Source organism: Camarhynchus parvulus, chromosome 11 (genome assembly GCF_901933205.1).
Source record: "Camarhynchus parvulus chromosome 11, STF_HiC, whole genome shotgun sequence".
Taxonomy (NCBI): domain Eukaryota; kingdom Metazoa; phylum Chordata; class Aves; order Passeriformes; family Thraupidae; genus Camarhynchus; species Camarhynchus parvulus.
In genome coordinates, this window is record NC_044581.1 from 8,220,149 (window position 1) to 8,243,405 (window position 23,257).

At 42.6% G+C, this 23,257-nt stretch overlaps 1 protein-coding gene across 1 annotated transcript in view; it reads left to right on the top strand.

Annotated features, from left to right (window-relative positions):
• The first annotated feature begins 795 nt into the window (after positions 1–795).
• Positions 796–23,257, top strand: part of AMFR (autocrine motility factor receptor) — a 28,115-nt gene continuing 5,653 nt past the window's right edge. Inside the window, exons 1-12 of the mRNA XM_030956121.1 lie at positions 796–1,154; positions 2,583–2,675; positions 4,335–4,499; positions 6,273–6,425; positions 9,608–9,648; positions 11,323–11,455; positions 11,967–12,100; positions 13,768–13,878; positions 16,599–16,789; positions 18,415–18,518; positions 20,500–20,634; positions 21,274–21,357. Of these exons, the coding sequence (XP_030811981.1) occupies positions 933–1,154; positions 2,583–2,675; positions 4,335–4,499; positions 6,273–6,425; positions 9,608–9,648; positions 11,323–11,455; positions 11,967–12,100; positions 13,768–13,878; positions 16,599–16,789; positions 18,415–18,518; positions 20,500–20,634; positions 21,274–21,357 (1,566 nt within the window). The 5' untranslated portion in view covers positions 796–932. The remainder of the gene's footprint in view (positions 1,155–2,582; positions 2,676–4,334; positions 4,500–6,272; positions 6,426–9,607; positions 9,649–11,322; positions 11,456–11,966; positions 12,101–13,767; positions 13,879–16,598; positions 16,790–18,414; positions 18,519–20,499; positions 20,635–21,273; positions 21,358–23,257) is intronic.

A 23,257-nucleotide genomic window follows, 5' to 3' on the forward strand; every position in this document is an offset into this window, starting at 1 on the left:
AGTCTAGTTGGATGTGACACTTCCCAATGCTTTTAGTCTTCCATGATTTTGCTTAATGAGTCTTTAAAAGCTTTGTTTCCAAGTTCTGCCTCTGATCAGAAGATGCACTGTTGCTTGTGCACTGTCCTCTTATGAAGGCAGGGTTGGAGAGTGCCAGCTGCCAAGAGAACTGAATCTTGCCAAAGTGCTTGGCTCTGCTGCCATCTGCACTGGGAAGCAATGTACAGAACAATCCTGACAGCTTGGTGCTGTGGTCAAATTGAAGCTGTGCAGTATGGCAAATGTACTGCAAAATGCTGGGAAAGGTAGTGCAAGGGCTGTTCACTTTGGTCCTATGGATGGAAGGCCCAGACAGATGGTGAGTAGAATGTATGGTTTCTTAGCTGCCAGCAAGGGGAAATAAAGCTAGCAGGACTATGGAAAACAGAACCCTTTTTACCCGTGGAAGTAAGGAACACTAGAAGTCAAGTGCTGCAAGAACAAGGAGCAGAGTGCAGCTTTTGAGCCCAGGCACTTAAGAGCACCTCTCACCTAACTCCACGGTAGTTTGAGACTAATTCTTGTTCCAGGCTGCCTGTGGAAGGGCGCTGCTCCTGCAGTCTCTACTCGCTCTCCTCTGCCACGCTGTCTGTAGCTTTGGGGGCTCCCGGAGGCCCCTCAAATTCCACGCGCGGCTCCGGCGGTGCGGCCGCTGTCCCGGGCGCGGGGGGGTGCGGGGCAGGGCCGGGCCGGTGGAAGCGCCGCCCCGGCCGTGACTCAGCGCGCGGGGTGACGGGCGGACGCGGCGCCCGGAGCCGGGGCGGGGGGTTCGGGCCCGGTCTCTTTCCTTTCTCCAGCGGGGGCGGCTCGCCCGGCCCCGGGAGGGGCGGCGGGGCGGGCGTTAAGCCGGGGGAGCGCGCCGAGCCGGGGCCGGGCGGTGGCGAGGCTCCGCGATGCCGCTGCTGTTCCTGGAGCGCTTCCCCTGGCCCAGCCTCCGCACCTACACGGCGCTCAGCGCCCTGGCGCTGCTGGGCGCCGGCCTCAGCGCCTACCGCGCTCTCAGCCAGGCGCCCTGCGGGGCGGCGGGCACCGAGCCGGCCGAGCCTCAGCGCTGCGCCGGCCCGCGGGCCCTGGACGTCGCCTACTACCTGCTCTCGGACAGCCTCTGCGTCTGGGTGAGCCCGGGGCGGCGGCGGGGCCTGCGGGCCCGCGGCCTGCGGGGCTGGCAGCGGGATCGGCCTCTGCCGGCACCTCCCCGCGGCCGAGGGGCGGTGGGCGGCTCCGGGGGGTGTTTCGTTATTGTTGTTTGAAAACTGCTCGCGAAATGAAGAGGGGGCTTGGCTTGGTTTCCCCTGCCCGCCCTGGGCCGCCTCCGCAGCCGCTTCCCTTCCTGCCTGGCCGGGGCGGTGGGGCAGCATTAGAGCCGAGCGCACGGAGTTCAGCCCGCGGCTCGTGCTTCTCTCCCCGAGCGTCCCCCGCTCGTCCTGCCCGGGGCTTTGGCAGAAGCTGTTGGGAGCGTTTGTCGCGGACCCAGGCGCTTGATGGGCTTAAGCTTCGCCAAGCGCTGCCCGACCTGCTCTGCCAAAAACCTGAGTAAGGGGCTGTCCGGTATTCTTGCCCAAGCCTTGCCGCCTTTATTTATTTTTGTTTTAAAATAGCACTGAAAGTCTTGTAGGTAAGAGGAAACACTCTCACCATTTAAGGAAAAAAAAATTCTGTACCTTTTAAGACCCAAACCTCATAATGGTTTATGAATTTTGGCTCACTGATTTGTAGTTGAAATAAAGGCTCAACAAGGGGTTATTGGGATACCTTGCTGAGCTGTTGCTGTTGAACTTTTCATCTATCTGTTACTCAAAGGTGGCAGTAGTTGGACATCTGCTTCACAACATACTTGCTTGACTGAGGTACTGTTTTTTAATATACCAAACATATTCATCCTATTGAAACCCGGTCTCACAGCCTTAAGAATCCTGGAGAAGTTACGTCCTTTGGAAATGACAGGGCAAAGCTTTTTCATCATCTACCTTTTTAGTGTCCTGCTAAGGTCAAAAGTTAATTACAAGTGCCTTTGCCAAATGTGAGATGTCAGTTTTCCCAGGCCCATATCTTCTGCTTCTTGCTACTTTGCTGTGAAAAGTTTCCCAAGAAAGCCTCAAGAAGTGTTTTTACTGAAGGGGTGTGTGTTATTCAGCATGTTTTGAGGCAACCTCTGAATCCTCTTACTGTAAGAACAGATTCAAACTGGATTTTTCTCATCTGCCATATGTTTAACAAAATAACCATCTTGGTGATCTCTAAGTTTTGTCCTCATGTTCTTTTATGAAATCTGTTAGTCTGTATGAAATAATTTATTGTGAAGAGGTAGAGCAGTTTGTTGGCTTTACTGCTGTATCAAACTGTGTTAGTATTTCTAGAAAAAAAAAGTTAAGACTTATCAGCTACTTTATGTGTCTTGAAAGAGGCCAGGCTTAAATTTCATCAAAAGAAAAGGCAACTAATACTGTTCTGTGAAGAATGGCAGGTTTTGTTAGACTCTCCTTCTCTCCCTTCTTCTAAATAGGGCAAAAGCATTTGTCACTGACTGCTTTATTTCTTTCCAGGTACTAGTGAACACTGCCTGCTGTTTTCTGATGCTGGTTGCTAAACTAATCCAGTATATGGTGTTTGGTCCTCTTCGTGTCAGTGAGAGGCAGGTGAGACAGCAAACAGGGAAACTGTAAAACATGACAAATGATGTGATTTTCTGTATGGAATTGCTGAAACTGTACAAGAAAAATAAATTTACAATATATGTCTTACCATATACCATTTGGTTACCTAGTATATTCACAGCCACAAGCTTCTGCTGTATTTTGAAGGGAATTTTTCCTATTGTATTTTATAAGCCCACAGTCAACTTAAGAATCCTGTGTCTTTAATGGACTGTGTTAGATTTCTTACAAGCATGCCTCACTTCAAAACTCTTGTAACGTGTTCTTCTCTATCCTGCCTGCACCTGGCAGCATTTCTCCATTGCTTTTTGTAGTTGTCAGCACTGGCAGTTTTTGACTTTTGTACCTTGACTGCTGGAGAAGTGCTTTCCATTTTCATACACTGAGGGAATGGTTTATCATTCCTGGTTTAAGAGGGAGTAGGCAAGAAAATCCCCAGAGAAAGGAGGTGGGTAGGACAGAAAACTGAGGCTGTTTAGTCCTGCTCTTGTCTGTGTGTGAATGGTTATAAAAATTCAGCAAAGGAGCTATGAAAGCCCAGAGTTTTTAAAAACAGGATCCTGCAGAAGATGAAGGCAGCAGCAGGACCTTGAATAGTATCTCTATATATTTTTTTTAAAGTAAGGCAAATGTATAAGTTACTTGTGTAAATGCAGGAGCAGTGGTTTGGAGTGTGTTCACATATAAAAAAAAAAGCCTGTAAAAAGAGTTCTTTAGGAGGAATCAGGCCATGATGATTTTTGACATGCAGAACTGAGGCCCACAAAGCCTCATTAATAACTGTGGAGCTCTCAAAGCCTATTGTGTTTGTAATTCATACCTTGTAGAGGTTCTAAGTGTATTAAAACCAAGGCACTATCAAACTGCAGTGGGCCAGATTTTCTCTCCAGTCCATGTTGACTGTAAGGATGTGGAATTTTAGCTGGCGATGGTTTCCAGGATGTTCTCTGCCCTCTTAAAAACTGAAGTAAAAAGCAGTAGCAATGTGGATTGACTTGTGTTTGGACAGTGGGAGTTTGCCTCAGTTGTCATGTAAAGGAAAGCTGCTTATTAATACTGGTGAGCCCAAAAGAGCAGCATCATTAAGGAATTCAGGGCCTGTCTTAACTAAACTCCTGGTGATTTCATTGTGTACTTTAACAAAACATGTTGTTTCATAAATTTTTTAATCCACTCCGAGCTGGCTTGCTGTCTGCTGCTTGAGAACATCATATTATTTCTTCTGTACTTTGTGTGTGTGGGAATGGTTTTATTTTCATTGCTCATCCATCTCACTCTCCACTGTAGGCATTGTGATTCTGAAGCATAGACTTCATCATCTTTTCTTAATCATCTGTACTTTTTGGCAGGTTTTTGGAAGCAAGGTGCTAGGCAGTTCGGGCATCTTGAATAACTAACTGTGGTAGCTCTTCTAGCAGAGAGGACTGTGTGTTTGCAGCCTGGTAGCTGAGTTGCTTGGGCATGAAGAATCAGACTGAGATCAGACTTGCTTTGTGCTGAGCACTGTTTTAGGAATATAGCAGGAAACTGCATTGTGTGCTGTGTAGCACAGTTATGCTGCCATGGTACAGGAAACTAGATAGGCAGTAAGGTCTGCTGGTATTTTTAATATGTTTCTTACTTGAGTCTCTTTTATTACAGCATCTCAAGGATAAATTCTGGAATTTCATTTTCTACAAGTTTATCTTCATTTTTGGTGTGCTGAATGTTCAGACAGTGGAAGAAGTAGTGATGTGGTGCCTGTGGTTCTCTGGACTTGTGTTTCTCCATCTGATGGTTCAGCTCTGCAAGGATCGCTTTGAATATGTAAGTTTTGATTAAGGGCTGTCTTTTGGGGCATGCAAATTCTGTTTCTGGCTCAGGCACTGGCTCAGATAAGGTACAAACAGATCATTTAGACCTTTTCCACACCCTGCGGTACTGAACACGTGCATGTCCCATTAGCTTCAAATACTTGCTTTAAAGTACAATGTCAATCTTACTCCTTCAGTTTTCCCATGAGACAAATGGAGCTGAAGATACTTATTTTCTGTAATAAATTGCTCCTTATATGTGCCCTGTAATTACTGTTACATAACTGGATGAGATGGCTTCATAGCTCTCCTTAGTAAAGACATCTTAACAACAGAGCATCCCTTAGATTGGTGCCCTTTAGGATTGGCCTGTGGAGCCTGTTTCTGCAGATTATGTGCTCAGGTTTCACACTCACTTAGATATACTGAATTTTGACTGCCAGTGTCTTTACAATATGCTGTGCAATTTTCTCTCTAAGCTACATTCCACTTTCTGTTAATACCGGGAATAAATTAGGTAAAAATGCAGAAAATGAAGGCTAGGCAAGAAAGAAGAAACTGTAATTTAAACAGTAAATCTTGGCCTTTTAACTAAAATGGGCCTGCATTTTCCCAGGCTCCTCTCTCCCAGCATAGAACTTTTACCTGAATTGAATCCATGAATCTTTTTGGTAGCTCTGGGCTTTGCAGGTTTTTTTTTTAATAATGTCCAGTAAGGCCTGTTAATTCATGGGTAGCTAAGCACTTAAATTTGAAACTGCATTGGTTAGGGTTAGGAAAATTGAGACAGCAGTGAGCAAGACAGTCATCTGGTATTTTTAGTGTTGTTCAGAAAGCTGTGAAAGAATATGGGTCACATGGGAAGAAATCCTTATTATATTATTTTTGCATTCAAAGCATGCATAGTTGTTTTTTGCTTGGACAAATGATACTTATATGATTTGCCTTGTGAAAATGGGGCATGTGGAGCTGAACCAGATGCAAAGAAGTAAGAAAGAACTAATTTAAAAACAAAACATGGGAATCAACTTTCTAAGTCAGATCAGACTGAAGCTTTGGGCAACTCCTTCTTTCCTTGTCCTGTTCTTTCTCATCCTGCTCTGGAAAAAAGAGGATGGACCAACATCCACTTGGGTTGCCTTTGATTTAGACAAACCAGATGTAGCCCTCTGTTAAGGTAGTTTAGACATTTAGCACACTTTGCATGCTATTGAATGAGACAACTTTTTTCAGCAGAGTCTGTTCAGCAGTCTCTAGCTGCAGCTTAAATGGTTTTTTTGGGTAGACATCTTTTTCTTCCAGAAGGAATTGACAGTGGAAGAACTATGGGATGGAAGACCAAGCTGGACAAATTCACATCAGCTGTTTGGTGAAAAATTGGTGAAACATTGCTTGAAGACTGTGTGTTAGGTTAGGTGTCTTTGTAAAATGCATGTAAATCCTAAGCTGATGCTGTGGATTTGGTGCAGAAACTACTGTGTCTCTGGTTTTCTTGCACAGGTGATTTAAACAGCTCAAATAATCATGGTAATTGTAAAATAAAAAATAGTAACTGATTGTTAAAATGTGACTGTAAATGACAGTAACATGAACGAGGCTTTAGGATAGTGTGTGGATTTAGCTTTATTCTTCATAATTTATTACAACATTGCATTGTGAAATTGGTTTTATGCTAGAAAGCAAAAGATTTTCCTGAATGAAGTCTTGTTTGGTGAGATGACAATGGAAGGCAGGGTGGATGAAGTACTCATTTAAACTGTCACATATTTATGTATTTGTGTTGCAGCTTTCCTTTTCTCCTACCACACCCATGAGCAGCCACGTCAGAGTGCTGGCCCTGCTCATAGCCATGCTCCTGTCCTGCTGTGGATTAGCAGTTGTCTGTGGAGTTGTTGGCTACACCCATGGCATGCACACGTTGGCTTTCATGGCAGCAGAGGTGAGACTTCCTTCATGTGTGTTGTGGGTTCTGCTTTGCCTTTGGCCCCTCACTTGGGGGTGTCCTGGTACATGATGGATTTGCTTTTAATTCCCATAAGAAAGAAACTTTGAAGACACAAACAAATCCTCCCCTGTTTTCCAGAAGCTGCCAGATTGTCATGCTTTCTCTCTGTAGCCTTTAACCCTGAAAAAAATCTTAGTCTGAAGAAGAGAACGAGAGGGTAGACCTGTAAAGTGATCCTGAAATCAAATGGCAGCTTATGAAAAAAAGTAATGATTGTGCTTCGTGAGCATTGCAAAAAGGGTCGGTGAAACAGCACCTGAGAGATGGAGAGAGTGTGTATGAAAGTGTAATGTGCGCTTCAGCCTCTTTCTTTGAGGTTGTATTTTTTGTTTCATTTCTCCCCAAAAGGAGTGAGACATCCTTTCCTTAAGGCATACTCATGGCTTTTGCTTGTGTTTGTGTAACGAGTTGTGTCTCCGCTGAGATGAGCAAGGCATTTTTGTGCACTCCTGAACACTTTGCACTGTGGACTAAACATCAGTATGCTTGTGGAGTGAGCACCAGTATGTTTTTGATGTTGTGGTGGGTTGTTGCACTCTGCCTGAGGAAGTGATAATCTTTAACAAAGAGTGGGATCCAATCCAAGTATGTTGTGTTAGCACATCGTTAGTTCAGATAGCAAATAACATGTACAATGTATTTTTCTTCTCCTATCTTGAATTCATACTTGGAGCTAGACAGCAGGAAGGAAAACAGCTGATAATAGGAGAATATGATGCTTGTCACACCACAGTTCAGTTATCAAGATGTCTCTTTATTTTTCCATGAATATGAGAATGTGCAAGACCAGATTTGTAATGAAGCAGTGGAAGGGTACTGGAAGATTTAACAGTGTCTCTGAAAGGTGGGGTCTCTTTGGTGTCATGTCTCTTATCTTGGCTTGGCAGAAGGATTATCAGCATTGCACCAGCTCAGGGTAGGTTAATCAGGGAGTGTTGTGGAGCCTGTGTTGCCTCCTCAGAGCTGTGCTGTGTGGTAGTGTGGGTGTTTGGGGTTGCAGGATGGAGCCCAGTTGTTAATTTCGGTGGAGCTGTTCTGTGTGCTGATTAATGAAGGTGCGGCTCAGGCAGTGGAAGTGTGGGGAATGCACAAGTAAGGGTCTCCTAGCTGTGACTGCAGCCACTGGTGTTTGAGAACATTCCTGAGCTGTGGGCTGTACAAACCCATTGTGTTTGATAGTCCCAGAGGTACTCTGGAAAGTTGTATGATCATTCATTGAACTTTTTTTTTGTCAGCCTCTGTAATATCCAAAGGCAACAAATTCCACATTTACTTGGCTTTCTGTACATGAAAGATGTCCTCTTTGAGTTGTTCTGAATCTTGTGTTTGATAATCACAGAATTATTTCGGTTGGAAGGGATCTTAAAGATCATCTAGTTCCAACCCCCTGCCATGAGCAGGGAATAATGTTTAATCTTCACAGAATTTGTGATTTTATCATCGTTTTGCCTCTTCTTTACTGCCTTTCCTTCTAAGCAAAAGAATTCTAATCTGTTTAATCTTTTCTCATAGGAGATTGTATAATATCTTGGCATTTTTGAACATTTTAAATATTCCCTGTATGGATTGGGCAATCATGAGTAATTTCCTTGATTTTAATACCCAGAACTTATGTGAGTGAAATAAAATATTTAGGTTTCTTTCTGTACAAGTACTGGCAGTGACACCTCATAGCAGACTTCAAGCTCTTAGTAAAAAACAATAAATATTTGAGACTGAAATGTTTTTCTGGTGGTGGCTTGTGTGATGCTCCTCGAGAGGGACCCTGCCAAGTGTATTTCATTAGTGTGAATGAATTACATTAAGTTACATTAAGCTATTAATCTCTCTTCTGCAAACATTGATTTAGCTCAGTGTTTTCAATAAAGCAATATAGATGTTTTTCTTGTGTTTTAGGTAACTTCCTCTTGTTCTCTGTTTCTTGTCAGTGTTTTTTTTTTTTTTTTTGCTGCAGAGGGTGGATGTGAAATGTGCAAATGCCCAGAGAGAGCTGAGTAGGGACTTGCCTGTATTTTTGAGTAAACATTAATCTTTTTTGCCTTAATATATGGTGTTCAAGAATTATAGTATAGCAAGCAGTGTCCAGCCTGTATATCTTTGCATGTTTTTTTTAAAAGCCAGCTAGTAAACAGTTGGAAGATATGTTGGGTATTGCAAAGGGTTAAATATGCATAGAAGCACTTTAGGAATGCTTTTTTACAGACGGAAAAAATTATTCAAACTAACTGGCTTATTGCTACTTTGGGAAGTTAGTGGTTTTGATAGTTCTTCTGTCCTGTTCATAGTACTTATGCTGAAGGCATGCCACCAGACCAGTTTCACAGAAGTGGTTTCAGTTGCTCATTGTAAATCCCCTGCATCTCGGTGTCACTTGGCCCCTGCTACCTACAGGCTGGTATGGGCAGTCTCTGCGGGAAGCATGTCTGGTGTTTTTTACTGTGAGGATAGAATAAGAGATGGAGCACTGTGGGCTTGATGGGTTACAGAGAGGTGACAGGGCCATCTTCTCTTAGATGATGAGAGCCCATGGAAATGTAGTTAACCTTTTTGGTGACTTGTCTTTACACTTCTGATCTTACACTTTCTGATAGACTCAGGTTTTTTTCTCTGTACTTAGCCTAGAAACATAAGTATGATTAAAGAGAGAAGTTATTTTAGCAGCATTTACATCTCAGCGAAGGGAGGGAATGATTTGAAATTATCTTCCTCAAATTTCTGTTATTATTCAGTTCTTCCAGTTCTTTTTTTTTTTTTAAGAAGTGGGATAAAGAGAGGTAGTTGGTGGGATTGTGGTCTCAACACTTGCTGAGTGATAATAATTGAAAAAGGCAATACCTCCTTTGTAGTTGGGAAAAAATGACACAACAACAGCAATACTAGTGGCTGCTTTAAAAGCATGGTGTCTTTGGGAGCAATTTCTTTCATATTTATTTATAAGCTTCAAGGTTGTCTCAGGTATATTGTGCACACAGCCATCTATAATGACCATTGGTTCACAGGACTTGTTAAGGTGCAATAAATGAATTTTGTGTTTTAGCCCTGAGCTCCTGCATCTGCACCACTGTCCCTGCCAGAATGTTGATAATATGTATGGGTTTTTTCTTCCTCTTTTGCAGTCTCTGCTGGTGACAGTCAGAACTGCTCATGTGATTTTAAGGTAAGTTCTGTAAGTTCAGTTTTACAGGCTGTGTGTTCAGGATGGTCGTGCATATGGCATGTTTATGTAAGAGGTGTAGGTAATTACCTCATTGAATTGCAAATGCATGTTTGGAGATTGAGAGCAGCCCTAAGGAGAGACCTGGGGGTGTTGGTAGATGAGAAGCTTGACATGGCCCAGTAATGTCAGCCACATCCTGGTCTGCATCCCCACAGTGTGGGCAGCAGTCAGGGAGGGGATTCTGCTCCTCTGCTCTGTTCTGCTGAGACTCCCTCTGGAGTGCTGCATCCACCTCTGGGGCTCCCAACATGACAAGGATGTGGACCTGCTGGAGTGAGTCTAGAGGAGTCCTCAGAGATTTTTAGAGGAGTGGAGCACCTGCTGTGGAGACAGGCTGAGAGAGCTGGGGTTGCTCAGCCTGGAGAAGAAAAGGCTCTGGTGAAACCTTAGAGCCCCATCCAGTAACTAAAGGGGCACCAAGAAGCTGGAGAGGGACTTTGGACAAGGGTATGGTGTGAGGGAATGACTTCAAACTGACAGAGGACAAGGTTAGATTAGATACTAGGAAAAAAATCTTCCCTGTGGGATTGGTGAGTCACTGGCACAGTGAGTGGCTGCCCAGAGAAGCTGTGGATGCCCCATCCTGGAAGTGGTCATGGCCTAATTGCATGAGGCAGCCAAAGGATTTGGAAAGAGATGATCTTCAAGATCCCTTCAAATCCAAACTGTTGCAGGATTCTATGAGGTGAGCAAAGGTGGTTAGCTTTAGTCTGTGCTTTTAAGCACAAGTTCTGCAACTGACTTATTTTTTCGTTTTATGTGAGTGATGTGTGTGTCTTATCCTGAAGCCTTTATTTGAATAAAAGATTGTACTGGTGTTTAAGTAGATAAAGGAACACTTCTTTTAAAGCCACCTAGTAAACAGTTGGCAGGTATGTTGGATAGTACAAACGATTAAATACACGTTGAAGCATTTTAAGAATGATTTTTACAAATGGAAATGCATTTTAGGAGAGCTTTTTACGGATGGGGGTTGAAATGCATGGATAGCTTTAGTGGGTGGTATAGCTTGAGGCATGGATTAAAGTGGATGGGTGCTGCTGGATGAGGGTTGATAGATGCTACTTAATGTCATTCTGCAGGGTTTGTTTTAAGGCCCTGGTCTCTTGAAGGTTTGCTTTGAAAAAGTCTTGTGCATGTTTACCTGTACCACACCTGTGTGTGCATATGTGGGACATGGTGTGTAATGCAGGAGCCTCTTTGTGCAGGTCACTGTCAGCATTTCAGCTCTGACACTGAGCTGTAGTGACTCACCTGAGAAACACCTCACGTGCTGAAAAATGTGCTTCTGTAGTTACTATAGTCCTAAGATTGACTTTCAGTACCTGAAGTAGTTTTTAGCAAATGCTACATCTTTTCTATCAGCTGGCAGTGTCTGTAGTGCTAGTGTGGGCTAAGCATTGACTGCTTTTTGCTTTTTTAAAATGTCGCTGTTTGAAACCAGTAACATTAAAAAAGTCCCCCTTAAGTGAGCACAGACTGTGGGCACAGGGCCTCGGAAGGACAAAGAATCCATATCTAGAAGTTTTTTGAAATATTGACAAAATGGTTTGAATTATAGAGATGCTATTTAACAACAACAAATAAATAATGTTAATTTCCTCACTCTTGCAGATATGTAGTTCATCTCTGGGATCTCAACCATGAAGGAACGTGGGAGGGCAAGGGCACTTATGTCTACTACACAGATTTTGTCATGGAGCTAACCCTGCTTTCCCTGGACTTGATGCATCATATTCATATGCTGGTATGAAATACTGGACATAATGCTGAACAAATAGACTGGCCTTAAAATAAAGGGCACTCGGTATACATATTTTACATTTCTTTTTACTTTGCTTATTTTAGAAACCAGATATTACAGAGAAGTTACTTCCTCCTGTGTAGTTGAAGTCATCACAAATAACTTTGTTAAGGAGTATTAACCACTGTGTGTAATTATCTGTCTAATAGGTGTTTAATTAGCTTTTCTTATTGAGTAATACACGGCTGAATTATTTCATTGGCAGCAGGAGATGCTAAGCTGGACAGGACTGAATTCAGCTTATTCTCCATTATAAATGCTGTGCTACCAAATTTCTTTGTGAAGAGGTGATGAGTGGTAGTACCTTTGAACATGGGTGGTTGGTCTGAATGGACCCAACAAAAGAGAAATTCTTCAGGGCTGGTTTCTTGATTTCTTTTTCTCTTAAGACCTGATGCAGCTTCTTGTTTCTCATGGTGCTTGTTTGTAATGACTGCTCTGTGGTTTTCCCAAGCTGTTTGGCAATATCTGGCTATCCATGGCGAGCCTGGTGATTTTCATGCAGCTGCGTTACCTGTTCCATGAGGTGCAGCGGCGAATTCGGCGGCACAAGAACTACCTGCGTGTGGTTGGAAACATGGAGGCCAGGTCAGCCCCTTACTTGCTCTGCAGTCTTGATGTAGATCTAGTAGAGAGGATGCTAAGAAAGAACTTGGGATTCTTTTATGTTCCTTTGATACACAGTGGCATGGTGTAAGCTGGACAGATGCAATGTTCCAAACCTGATCTTAAGTCTCTACACTTGGAGTGTGTTTTTACCCATTTTATTTGTTAGTGGGGAGACTCTTTCTGGGTTTAACAGATATGTAGGATTGACTTGTATAATGGCAGTATTACTGGTAATGTATAAAGTGGCAAAAGAATGAACTCCTCTGTCCAGTATTTCTTCTGTATTTTTTTGCATGCTACCTTTGTTGGGTGACAGAAGTTTTGAAGAGCTCTGCCTGTTTTAGCTGTCAGATACTGGCTTTGGCTGTGATAGAAATCAATGCTCTTAATTTCATTAGGCCATGCCATTCACCTACTGACTGAAATCAAAATATTAATTAAACCCTTACTAGCTTTATCAGGGTATTTACTAAACCTGAAGCCAACTTTAAGACTTTACCTAAAGTGGAGCTAGGAGCACTTTGGCAGTACTTTAGTCCATTCCCTTTTAGTGAGGTCATATGGAGAAATTGGGGGGCCTGCTAAAACCTAATATTATACCAAATACTACTGCATTTCTGACCCAGTGTTTTAAAAATTCAGCTATGTTCTTAAATTCCCTATGGCTCTTAAAATTTTTTACTCTTTCTGTACATCACTGTACTGTTTTAATTTTGAGCCTCTGTGCATTTGATTAATTCTGATTCCTACTGCTGTAGCCTAGGTGGAGAATGCTGGCTTGTCTAGAAATTCCTGAGGGTTTTTTTTGAGAAGTTGTTTAATGTCTGTGATATTACCTTAAGAGCTGCATAATAAAGTTCATCCACAATGCATTGTTTCTTTCCAGTAAGATGCAGCCATTGAAACCCTTTGAGCTATTCACAAAGGTGTTTGAGTTGCATGTGTCACAGACTTCTTATCTGAATAACTTGATGTGTTTTGGTCATTGTGATTGTGCTGGAAGAACCACGTTCTAAATTCCCTCTGAAACTGTCATTGGCAGTTGCCTTTATGTCCCTGTTCTTCAGATATATTCCACACCATCAGTGCTGTGAAATGTTCTTACACCACTCATTTCTATATTGTCGTGTTTGGATACTGTGTAGTAAATGCTTACATGGCACTATAGCTTAAAAAAACAGGGAGAAAAGACAAACGGGAATGGCAAAATCTGAGGCCAAAATTAGTCACCATAAATGCTTATGATCCCAAACAGACAGCTTAATGGGTGCAGCTATTAAAACTCATTTAGAAAAATGACATAAACCAAATCTACACAGATTATAATTTAAGGATCTCAACAAAATGATCATATAATTGTCTCTTGGAAGGAACTAAGTCAAAGCTTTATGCACTTAGGATGTATGAGGAGATGTTCAAAAAAGTGCCTGCAAAAGGCATCAGAGGCATGTGTATGTGTGTATTCCTTTGCAGTGCAGCCTGAAGAATAACAAATAAAAAAAAAATAACAAATCTGTTGGTACAGGTCTCTTAATGAAAAGTTAGCATGGAGGGTAAGGTTTTCTCACTGCTGGATTCTCTAGAGAGGAGGCTATGCTGAGCTTGTGTAGTCATTCCTTCTGTCTCTTCCTGTTTCTTCTTTGTAGGTTTGCAGTTGCAACACCAGAGGAGCTGGCAGTGAACAACGATGACTGTGCCATTTGCTGGGACTCCATGCAGTCCGCACGGAAACTCCCTTGTGGCCACCTCTTCCACAAGTACGTGTGCAGGCTTTTTCACTCCAGTCGTTTTCATGTTTGGGTTGTTCCACCTGGTGCACTTCTTTTCCCCCAAACTAAGACCTTGTCAGCTAGTGGGTAACCAGAGTTGAGTTTCTCAAACACAGGTCAGTAGATTTGTTGTGTGGAGGTTGTGTTCATTTTCAGGTGAAGAAGAAAAATTGGAGCTGGATCCTTAAATACTCTCCAGGTATCAGCTTTAAGGAGAAAACAGGGAGTATTTTTATATAGTGCATCCTCACATGGTGGTGAGTCCCCCAGGACAGCTGTGCAGGCCAGGTCTGAATCTGTGGTTTCAAGGGGCAATGAGTCCATCAGGGCTGTAAAAGAGGTTAACCAAATCAGCAGAAATGGTCCCTTAGCAGCTGGTAGTTAGAACTGGGAGACTTTTGGCCAAGGAACCTCTCTATACACTGCTTCTTACACTCATTCAGTAGTGAATAGTAGCATATGCATATGGACATAGTGTGCTGAGATGGGTGTGATTTCCTTAGATCTTTTGTAGCAGTGCTTACACTTCCATGCCTGTGCTTAAATATGAAATGAGAAACAGGGATTGAAGCAGGCGTTTCTGGAGGGCCATGTGATGAATATGCAGGTCAGTTAAATTGTCCCTGTGGTGTTACTTTCTGTAAATAGCTTTTTGCTTTTCTGGTAACTGTCAAACCAGAGGTTGTAATCTGTGTGCTAATTTGTTGTCATTTATGACAAACCTTGCCATAAATATTTATCTGTGTTCCAAGAAGACTCTAATGAGATAATGTGCCTCCATAGCAGAAACTCCTTTTCCAGTGCTACTGAATCATGTGAATATTTAATCACCTGCTGAGCACTTGAGAAGCCCAGGGTCTTCTCTTCAGAAAGACATTTTCTCTATATTTAAAAGAATCCTTTTGTATTTTTTTTCTGAAGCAATTACAGTTCTGAATCAAGTTACACTCCTTGGTGCTTTTAGGGAGGGAACATGTTACTGTGGACAGCTTGCATATAAAACCAGATGTAGCTAATAACTCTATTTACAACCTGAGAGTGGTTTCTCTCCTCATAAAAGCCTGGTGATTTTGTCAACAGGCTGAACACTGTGTCCATTCTCAATTACGTGGGATTTTTTTCTCCACATGAGTTATTTGGAGTGGAAGAGAAGGTGGCAGGGAAGATTTGTGTGGCTGAGATCAACCCTGTGCCCAAATATTAAGGAAATTTAATGGGAGTAGTTGTCTGAATCTTTTAGGCATGTTGAAAATCTCCTTTACCTTCTAGGAAGCAGGCAATTTCAAGAGTTGCTGCTCTGAAAGGTTGCCAGGCTGGACCTGCTGTTTGCCCTCCTCCTCTCGGGGTGCTGTGAGTGACCAGGGTGTGACCACAGCTGACTTTTGGGCTCTGGTGCTGATGCAGCTGACACAGGATTGTGCCCATTCCAGCATCTTGGCTGTTGAGCTGTGGAGGAGCAGTGGTGTGGTGGCAGCTTGGGAAACTCTGGGTGTTTCCCAAGTGACCTTTGCAGTACAGCTCAGGCAGAGGTGTGAGTTTGCTGTGGGCAGGGTGGTTTTCCAGTGGTCAGGGAGGTGATGTTGGACAGCACTGCCAGTGCCAGCATGCTGGTTGTGCTGCTGACCAAGGTTTGCAGTTTTTTACTGTGGTGCTTTGGTTGTTTTGGGGAAACCCATCACTGTGTGTCCCTCCATTGCAAGATGATGGAAAGCAAAGTTTGCAAACTTTGGCAAAGTTTCAGGAATTGGACAGAATGCTTGTATCCTTGACTTCACTGTAGTCCTGCAATTAGAGCTTTTCCCTTGCTCTGTCAACCCAAACCTGTGATCTATGCCTTCATTTTGTTTACAAATACACAATTTTGGGAACAAGTTTATTTGATCTTTTTGTATGTCTTTACCTTTCTAAAATGTTTTGAGAACTTTTGGAAAAAAACCCACCTTGCAAAATGTGAAGTATGTGTTACAATAGTGAGAAGTGTTCAACCCTGTGAAATTCAGTTCTTCCACACTGAAAATTAGGTTTAACTTGAATAAATACTGTATCTGGGTATATCAACCTGAATCAAAAAGCATGCACTGCTTTGAGTGTTTCAACCTGCATTTCAAACACTCCTCACTTTCTGCAGGACAGAAAATTTCAGAATTAAGGAAGGATTGAGGCACAGAATTGTTAGTATTAATAAATATCTGTGTAGAGAGTTTCTGGAGTGGTACTGACTTTTGTGGTTTGGGTATTGGTATTTTGAAAAGCTATTTGAAAACACTGGAGGTGCTGTTGCCTCATCACAGGCAGAACTGCTATGAAAATGTGTCAGGATACATTAACTATGTGTCCAGTTGGGTTTTCCCTTTTTCATTTGGGAATGGTGAGAGAAAAGAGCTGGTTTCTTTTCCCTTCCAGGCAAAACTTGCTTATTCTGAACTAAAAGGACAGCAAGCTTGGAGAGTGTTTTAAGCTTGTGATAAATCTGCATGCATGTTTATAAAAGGTGAACACTTGAGTATTTTCAGCTGAAAGTAGTAAGAAACCTATGCCAGAGTCATCAGGAGGGCCATGTGATGAATTAAGCTCATTAAGGGTATCTCTGAGCAGTCCATGTGTTGATGTTGTGTACAGAATATGCTGCAGCTGCCTGATGTACTGGTGACAGTGGTGTTTTGGAAAAACACTGCAGGCTCACCCCAGCATTACTGTTTTTCTGTCAGCTCGTGCCTGAGGTCCTGGCTGGAACAAGACACATCTTGCCCCACCTGCAGAATGTCTCTGAATATCACTGACAGCCACCACGTGAGGGAGGATCACCAGAGGGAGAATCTGGATGAGAACCTGGTGCCTGTGGCAGCAGCAGAAGGCAGACCCCGCCTGAACCAGCACAATCACTTCTTCCACTTTGATGGTGAGCTGAGCACACCTGATACCTGCTGCTGGTGCCCATGTGAACCAGGGGAGCAGGAGCAGCCTTCTCTAGAAGGGACCTCACTCTAACCATGCTCTGCTTGTTTTTGTCAAACACCACTGTGTTTCTGATGTCTCTTTTGCAAGAGCTTTGAGATTTCCCAGAGCTGTGGAGACTTCTTGAAAGATTTTTAAGTGCTCCCCTTTTCTGGATTTGTTGTGGTCACCAACTTCAGTTACTGCCATTTATTCATTGTTTGCCATGTTGACAAGCAGAATTGGAAATTCCTGTCTTTTTTTGCTGCCATGTGATGGTTAAACAACAGCAGTCAAAGAGGAGGGAAAAAAGCCCTCTGTGGTGCAGTCTAAAAGTCAGTCTTTCCCTTATCACCTAGCTAATGTGTAGTTGTCAAAAGTCCATTTGCCACTCAGTTTACAGACACTTGCAATGCTTGGTTAGGTGCAGAAGATTGGTCTCAGAAGGAATCATGTAGCCACAACAGTTTAAAATATTTGGGGTTTTTAGTTGTGTGTTGTAAGTACTCTCAAAGCACATGTGATTCCAGGCCACAATAAGTTCTGTATATGGAGACAACTTGTTTTGAAAAAGGCAATTTATGTCATTTGTCTTCCAGATTTTTCTTAGAATTTTGGTATTGGTGAGTGCTGTTTTCGACAGTCTCCCAGATTCTGATGGCACTCTTGGTGTTTCTCAGATGATTTCAGTACTGCAAATATTGAACTTTGGGCTCTGCCCTTGTGGAGCTCCCATGAGGCAGTTGAAATGCTCACTGCAAACTTACACAGTGACCTGTTCCTCATCTGTGCTTGTTTTGAAATCTTTGGAGATTGGAGGGGGAGAATCATGGGCAGAGAAGGGTCAGACAATTTCTAGGTACATGGAAACTGGCTGATAGCTTCTGCATGGCTTCCACTTGTGGGGTGCTTTAGGTCTCCAAAGGACATTTATATTTAGAATAACACAGCATTTTTGATGGTTGTCCTCCCCAGTGCTCTCCACTGTCTTGGAGACCTGCAGTATTACCATGGAGATAGAAGGAGAAGTGGCATAGAGCAAAGCCTGAGTTTATTTAATTGGCAGCACAGAAGGAGGAGGGAGCCACCCATGTGCCCTACTCTGTTGAGCTGAAGCACACAATTGCAGCAGTCACTTTGTTCAGTTACTCTGTGTCCCTTTGAAGTAGTATTTCTCAGTGATGACCCATTTTGGGCCTGGATTCAGATTTCTTAGAAGCTGTCCTGTTTTTGTAAAATTGCTGGATTTATTCATAGATTCCAGAGCTGGAATTGACTCTGGATTATTTTAATTTTCACTTGAATAGGAACATTAAAAAAAGAAAACAAAGATGTGTTACTTCCTTGATCCTTTTGCAACCCCCAGATTGTTACAGCACTGTGACAGTGTTTTTGAAGAGAGTATGGGCAGTTAGTGATTCACTCCAGCCATCTCCATGTCTGGGAAACCTTAGGGATAGATTGCACTGAAGAACTCCCTGCACATTCCTTGTGGAATATAAAGATTTATGTTAAATACATGTAGAGGTACTTGGCCTGCTGAGATTCTCATGCTCTTTCTTGACTTTCTTGGTGATTTCTTACTCCCAGGCTCTCGAATTGCCAGCTGGCTGCCCAGTTTTTCTGTGGAAGTGATGCACACAACCAACATCCTTGGAATTGCACAAGCCAGCAACTCCCAGCTCAATGTTATGGTGAGACTGCACCTCAGCCTTCCTGTTTGTGCTGTGTAGGGGAAAAGGTTACATGGAGATGGAGAACATAAAGGGGAAGGAAGTCAAAACAGTGGTTAGACACTAGATGAAAGCTGTTTTTCTGAGAGAAGCTTTACTTCAGTCAAGTGAGGGCTATATTTGGGTTCAGATTTGCCAGCATAAAAGAACAGGTCTGGAGGTAAGTGAATGAGGTAGAAAAATGACTTGTACTTCCTGGGTAGATGAGTAGACTTCTTCTCAGCTTGCTCAGCGCAGCTTCTTCAGCTCTTTTTCAGTACTTCTGTGACAACTTGCAGCACCAAAAGGTTTGAGTCTGTAACCAGAGGATTTAGCTGTTGGTCAAGTAGTAACTGAGCAAACCATTCTATAGGTTTTGATTTGGTTTTTTAGTCTTTAATAGCACTAAGCTTCAAGATGGCAATTTCAGTGTCTTATCAGTGTGAGATGGGCTCTCTAGCACCCTCAGCTTTTGCTGGTTCACGATGATAATGGTAGTGTAGAGGATGAAATTCCATAATTGTTGAATTCATCCATAAAAAGTCTAATGCAGTACAAAAAGAAAAGGATGTGGCCTCATGAAATACTTCATTTTTTGAGAAGTGCTGTTTCCTTTGAGTTGAGCAAGATACTGTGTTCTTTCTATACCATGGTAATAAATGTTCAGTGAGGTGTCTCATGAAAGTGATGGAATTTTCTGAAAATTAGGTCTTTCCCACCCATAGTCTATACTTCTGTTTAAGCATCAGCAGGGTAAGGCCACTATTTTTAGGGTGTTTGAGGCAGGGAGGGATCAAAAAGATGTTGGCAGATGATTTATTAGTTAAATATGCAGGAACTCTCCATCTGAGGTCAGTTTAATTTTTCTTTTACTGGACACAGTGACACAAATAGGCTTTTGTTAAGGATGAGTAATGATTTTGCTAGGATTGTGTATTACCAAAAGTAGAGTAGCAACTTATATTAAAATGTCTACTTTAATGGAAAGCTGGTTAAAGGTTAGCAAATTATTAAAGTGTTATACATTTTTAATAGAAAATAAACGACATTTTCCTTTGTGTTACTGAATAAAACCCTAGGGAAATATTTTGAGGGGAAAGCCAGAGGCTGAAATGCTAAATCAGTTTGGTCACAAGTTAGTACAGTGGAGGGTTATGTTTGCAGTAGTTGCTTGTGGTTATGTTTGCAGTAGTTGCTTGTGTTGGAACTCTGTCAGTTGGTGCTTTGTTTTTGCTTTGTTCTCAAAACTTCTTCCACCTTTCTTTTCTTATTATCATTCTCATTCCCCTTTGCCCCCCATGACTTTGGGCATTAGTGAAAATGGACATTTAAATATTAAATGAAATCTAGTTCTTGGACTCTGGAAGCATATTATTTGTCTTCCCTCTTACCTTTACTTATTTAATTTGGATAATATTTAACTAACTTGAAATTCAGTCATAACAGTTCCCTGACAACTCAGTTTAATTTACTTGAGTTTTCAGACCCTATTCAGCTGCTTTGTAGGGAGGGTGGCTAGAGGGAGTAGGTTATTAAAACTTATTCCACTTGTCCTTGTCAGTACCATTTTGGAACCAATATGGCAAAAAGCAAAATAGTCTTTTTTCTTCAGTGTTGACCTAACTTTCAGTCACTCATGAGTTTTGTATAGACCTTTATTAAAAAGGCTGTCATAAGAAGAGGGCTGGGAAGTTTTTGAAACCCTTGTGCATCTACAGGCACTGTTCAGGGCCATGTGGTGTCTCCCTAGGAGCTGCAGTTTGGGTGTTGACTTCAGTGGAGGCAGCCCATTGCCCTGTAAGTCACAACCAGCATGGGTTTCCTTTCTCTTTTCTTTCTCTCTGTGGGTTTGCATATCATAAGCAGCATCTTTGAGCTGGTAATATTTTTAATCTCCTTCTGTTGACATACTTATCAACTGACTTCTATTTACTGCTGATAATGACTGTATTGCTTTCTCCAGGCCCATCAAATTCAGGAGATGTTCCCTCAGGTTCCTTATCATTTAGTTCTGCAGGATCTGCAGCTAACTCGTTCTGTGGAGATCACCACTGACAACATCCTGGAAGGGCGCATCCAGGTGCCTTTCCCCACACAGGTGAGTCATAAACTGTGCCCCTAAAATTACTTTCTTTCTTATCACTGAGCCTCCTAATAATGAGTGAGGGGAATGAAACGAGTTGAAGCACTGGTGAATCAGTGGGATTTGTTTTTCCCTGTGTTTAAATCTCTGTAAATGCTGTGTATTCAGTCATGTACCAAAAATATATTGAAAATGTCCTAGCTAGACAAGAGACAAATATTTACTCAGTTAAAGCAGCTCTTCCCAGTGTCTCTTGTGCAGAGCTTTTAGAACATTTCCAGTTGATTTCTCTGCTGACAGATGATTGAATTGTACCACTTAGGAAGATTTTTTGCAAAGAAAGTCGGCAAAATGATGCCTTGTTCTTAATTAGTACCAGCAGATTTCAGTAAAGCAGTCTGGGGACAGTGTTAATAAGAATATTGAATTCTGGTTCTGTGCACATCAGATAGTACTGTTATCTGGAGTCTGTGTGTGGGGAGGCAGAGACAATTCTCTCTCAACACAGAGCATTCTGTTTATTGCTAACTTATCTGTTTCTAAATTGAACACAACGCCTGACATTGCAGAGGGCAGAGTTTGAATGTGTTCAAAGAGCTCAGGTTTTGTTCCTCTTTCCCACACTGTATTAAACCCATGATGTTTGCATTTCAGCGTGCAGATAGCATTAGACCTGCATTGAACAACCCTGTGGAAAGGCACAGTACTGATCAGGAGGATACTGGAACTGTCACACAGGTAAATTGGCATAAAAATGGGCAGAAAGCACAATTAGAAGCTGCATGGACTGGTAGGTGCCTTTGGTTCTGTAATCAGGTCAGGTTGGTGGCAGCCCTTCCTTGAATTTCACATCAGAGCTAACACAGTCAGGCACATAAATCAGTTATGAATATAGTGCCCCTGTAAAGGATTATCTGTGTGCTTTTCTTTTTCTTCCTTGAGGGAAAGTGCTCTCAAATGCTACAAAGAACAGAAGATCATCATGTCTCTTTTCATGTCTGGTCAGCCCTTGCCTGTCTGTGGAATATGAGGAGCAGGTAGCTTTGCTCTTCCCCTTTTTCTTCTCATTCCCATTCTATACATCTCCAAACACTTCCATTAAAAGGAGGAGTATTTACTTTTTGAGTATAAGAATTCTTTTGTGTTTTGGAGGAAGCACTTTAGGACATGGGGAGCTTTGGTGGGAATGGAGTGAGATATGAACTGGACCAAGAGATAACAGCCCTTCTGGATGCAAAGCACAATAATGGGTTTTGCTGTTCTTTGCTAAGGCCTTTACTAAGCAGCATGTGCTAGCTAAAGTGTGGCAGGGAAAGAAAATTACCCTGTGAGTAAAGTAAGATCTCATTTCACTTCCGTTTTCCCTGACTGTAATAGTGACATCCTGAGGGCTTCTGTTTTATAAATCTCTCTTTCTGCTTACTGAGTAAATTTGTGAGGTATGTGACTTTCTCTGCAGCCTTTAGTGACCTGAATAGCCAACCTGTTACTACCTGGAATTCAATGTGGCGGTTTCCTTGTTAGCCGGTTGCAAGACAAAAGATCCTTTGATTTGGTCTGATTCTGAAGTTGAGGCTGAGGAAGAGGTGGTAGTGATGGTACAGATATTTGGTAAGAGCCTGAGGTAGCAACTACAGAACTGCAGGAATGAAAATCTTGGTCTGGATCAAGCATTTTTGGGTTTCTTTGAAGGTTTTGGAGGCATTTGCTCTTTAATGAGAGAAACCTCTGTTGGTACAAATGGTATCTAACCAGTTATCCTTAGCTTGATTCTGGCTTCACATCCCACTGTGAGTGATTGTGTTGCTGTTCATCTTTCTTCCGTCCTGCCTGGCACTGCCTGTATTTCTGTCCTTCCTTACAGAACCTGAAAAACCCGGGAGTGGTGTCCATACATCACAGCACATGTTCTCTAATAGAGATGCCTTTTTGCTTTGCAGTGCTGCTGAGCTCTGCTCAGATGATGTGTTCTGGCTGGAGCAAATGGTGGTTTGGATGGAGAACCCGTTTTTATCATGTAGGATAGCACAGAGATGACCTGGAGACAGTGGAACAGTTGTGAATATCCTGTAGTTTAGTTGGGCTGCTGGTGGCAACTTGTGGGGAATGAACTGGTGGCCTCTGTGAGGGTTTTCCTGGATGGATATGTACTGTGCCAGAGGGGGGAATCATAGGCAGGACCTGAGGTGGGAGACTGAGACTGCCATGCACAGAGAGAAACATGCTGCTGGGTAGTGTTGTGGAAGCTGGAGGGGGCTGCTGTCCTCGTCCTGCCTCAGAAATGCTTTGTGCATTTAGTGTTAGCTTAGGCTGCCTTTGGGCAAGCTGCTCACTCTTCTTACAGAACTCAGAGTTCTACCAAGGAGTCTTGCTTTACTCCTTGCTGTTGAGAGTATTTCTGTTGTGGAGAGGAGCCTTGGGAGCCTCTGGCTCTAGGAAACTCCTGTCACTTTTGTGTCCCCTTGATTTTGATTTTAATTTGCAACCAAATACCTGGTATGTCTCTCTCTGCTTGCCAGAAGAATCTGTTCCTGTAGTCAGTCAAAGGCTTGTCTGTGAGAAAAGGGCAAGCAGCAAACAAGCTACTTCAGCAGGGTTCACTGGAGTTTTTAGAAGCTTTTTGAATGCAAGTGGAAAG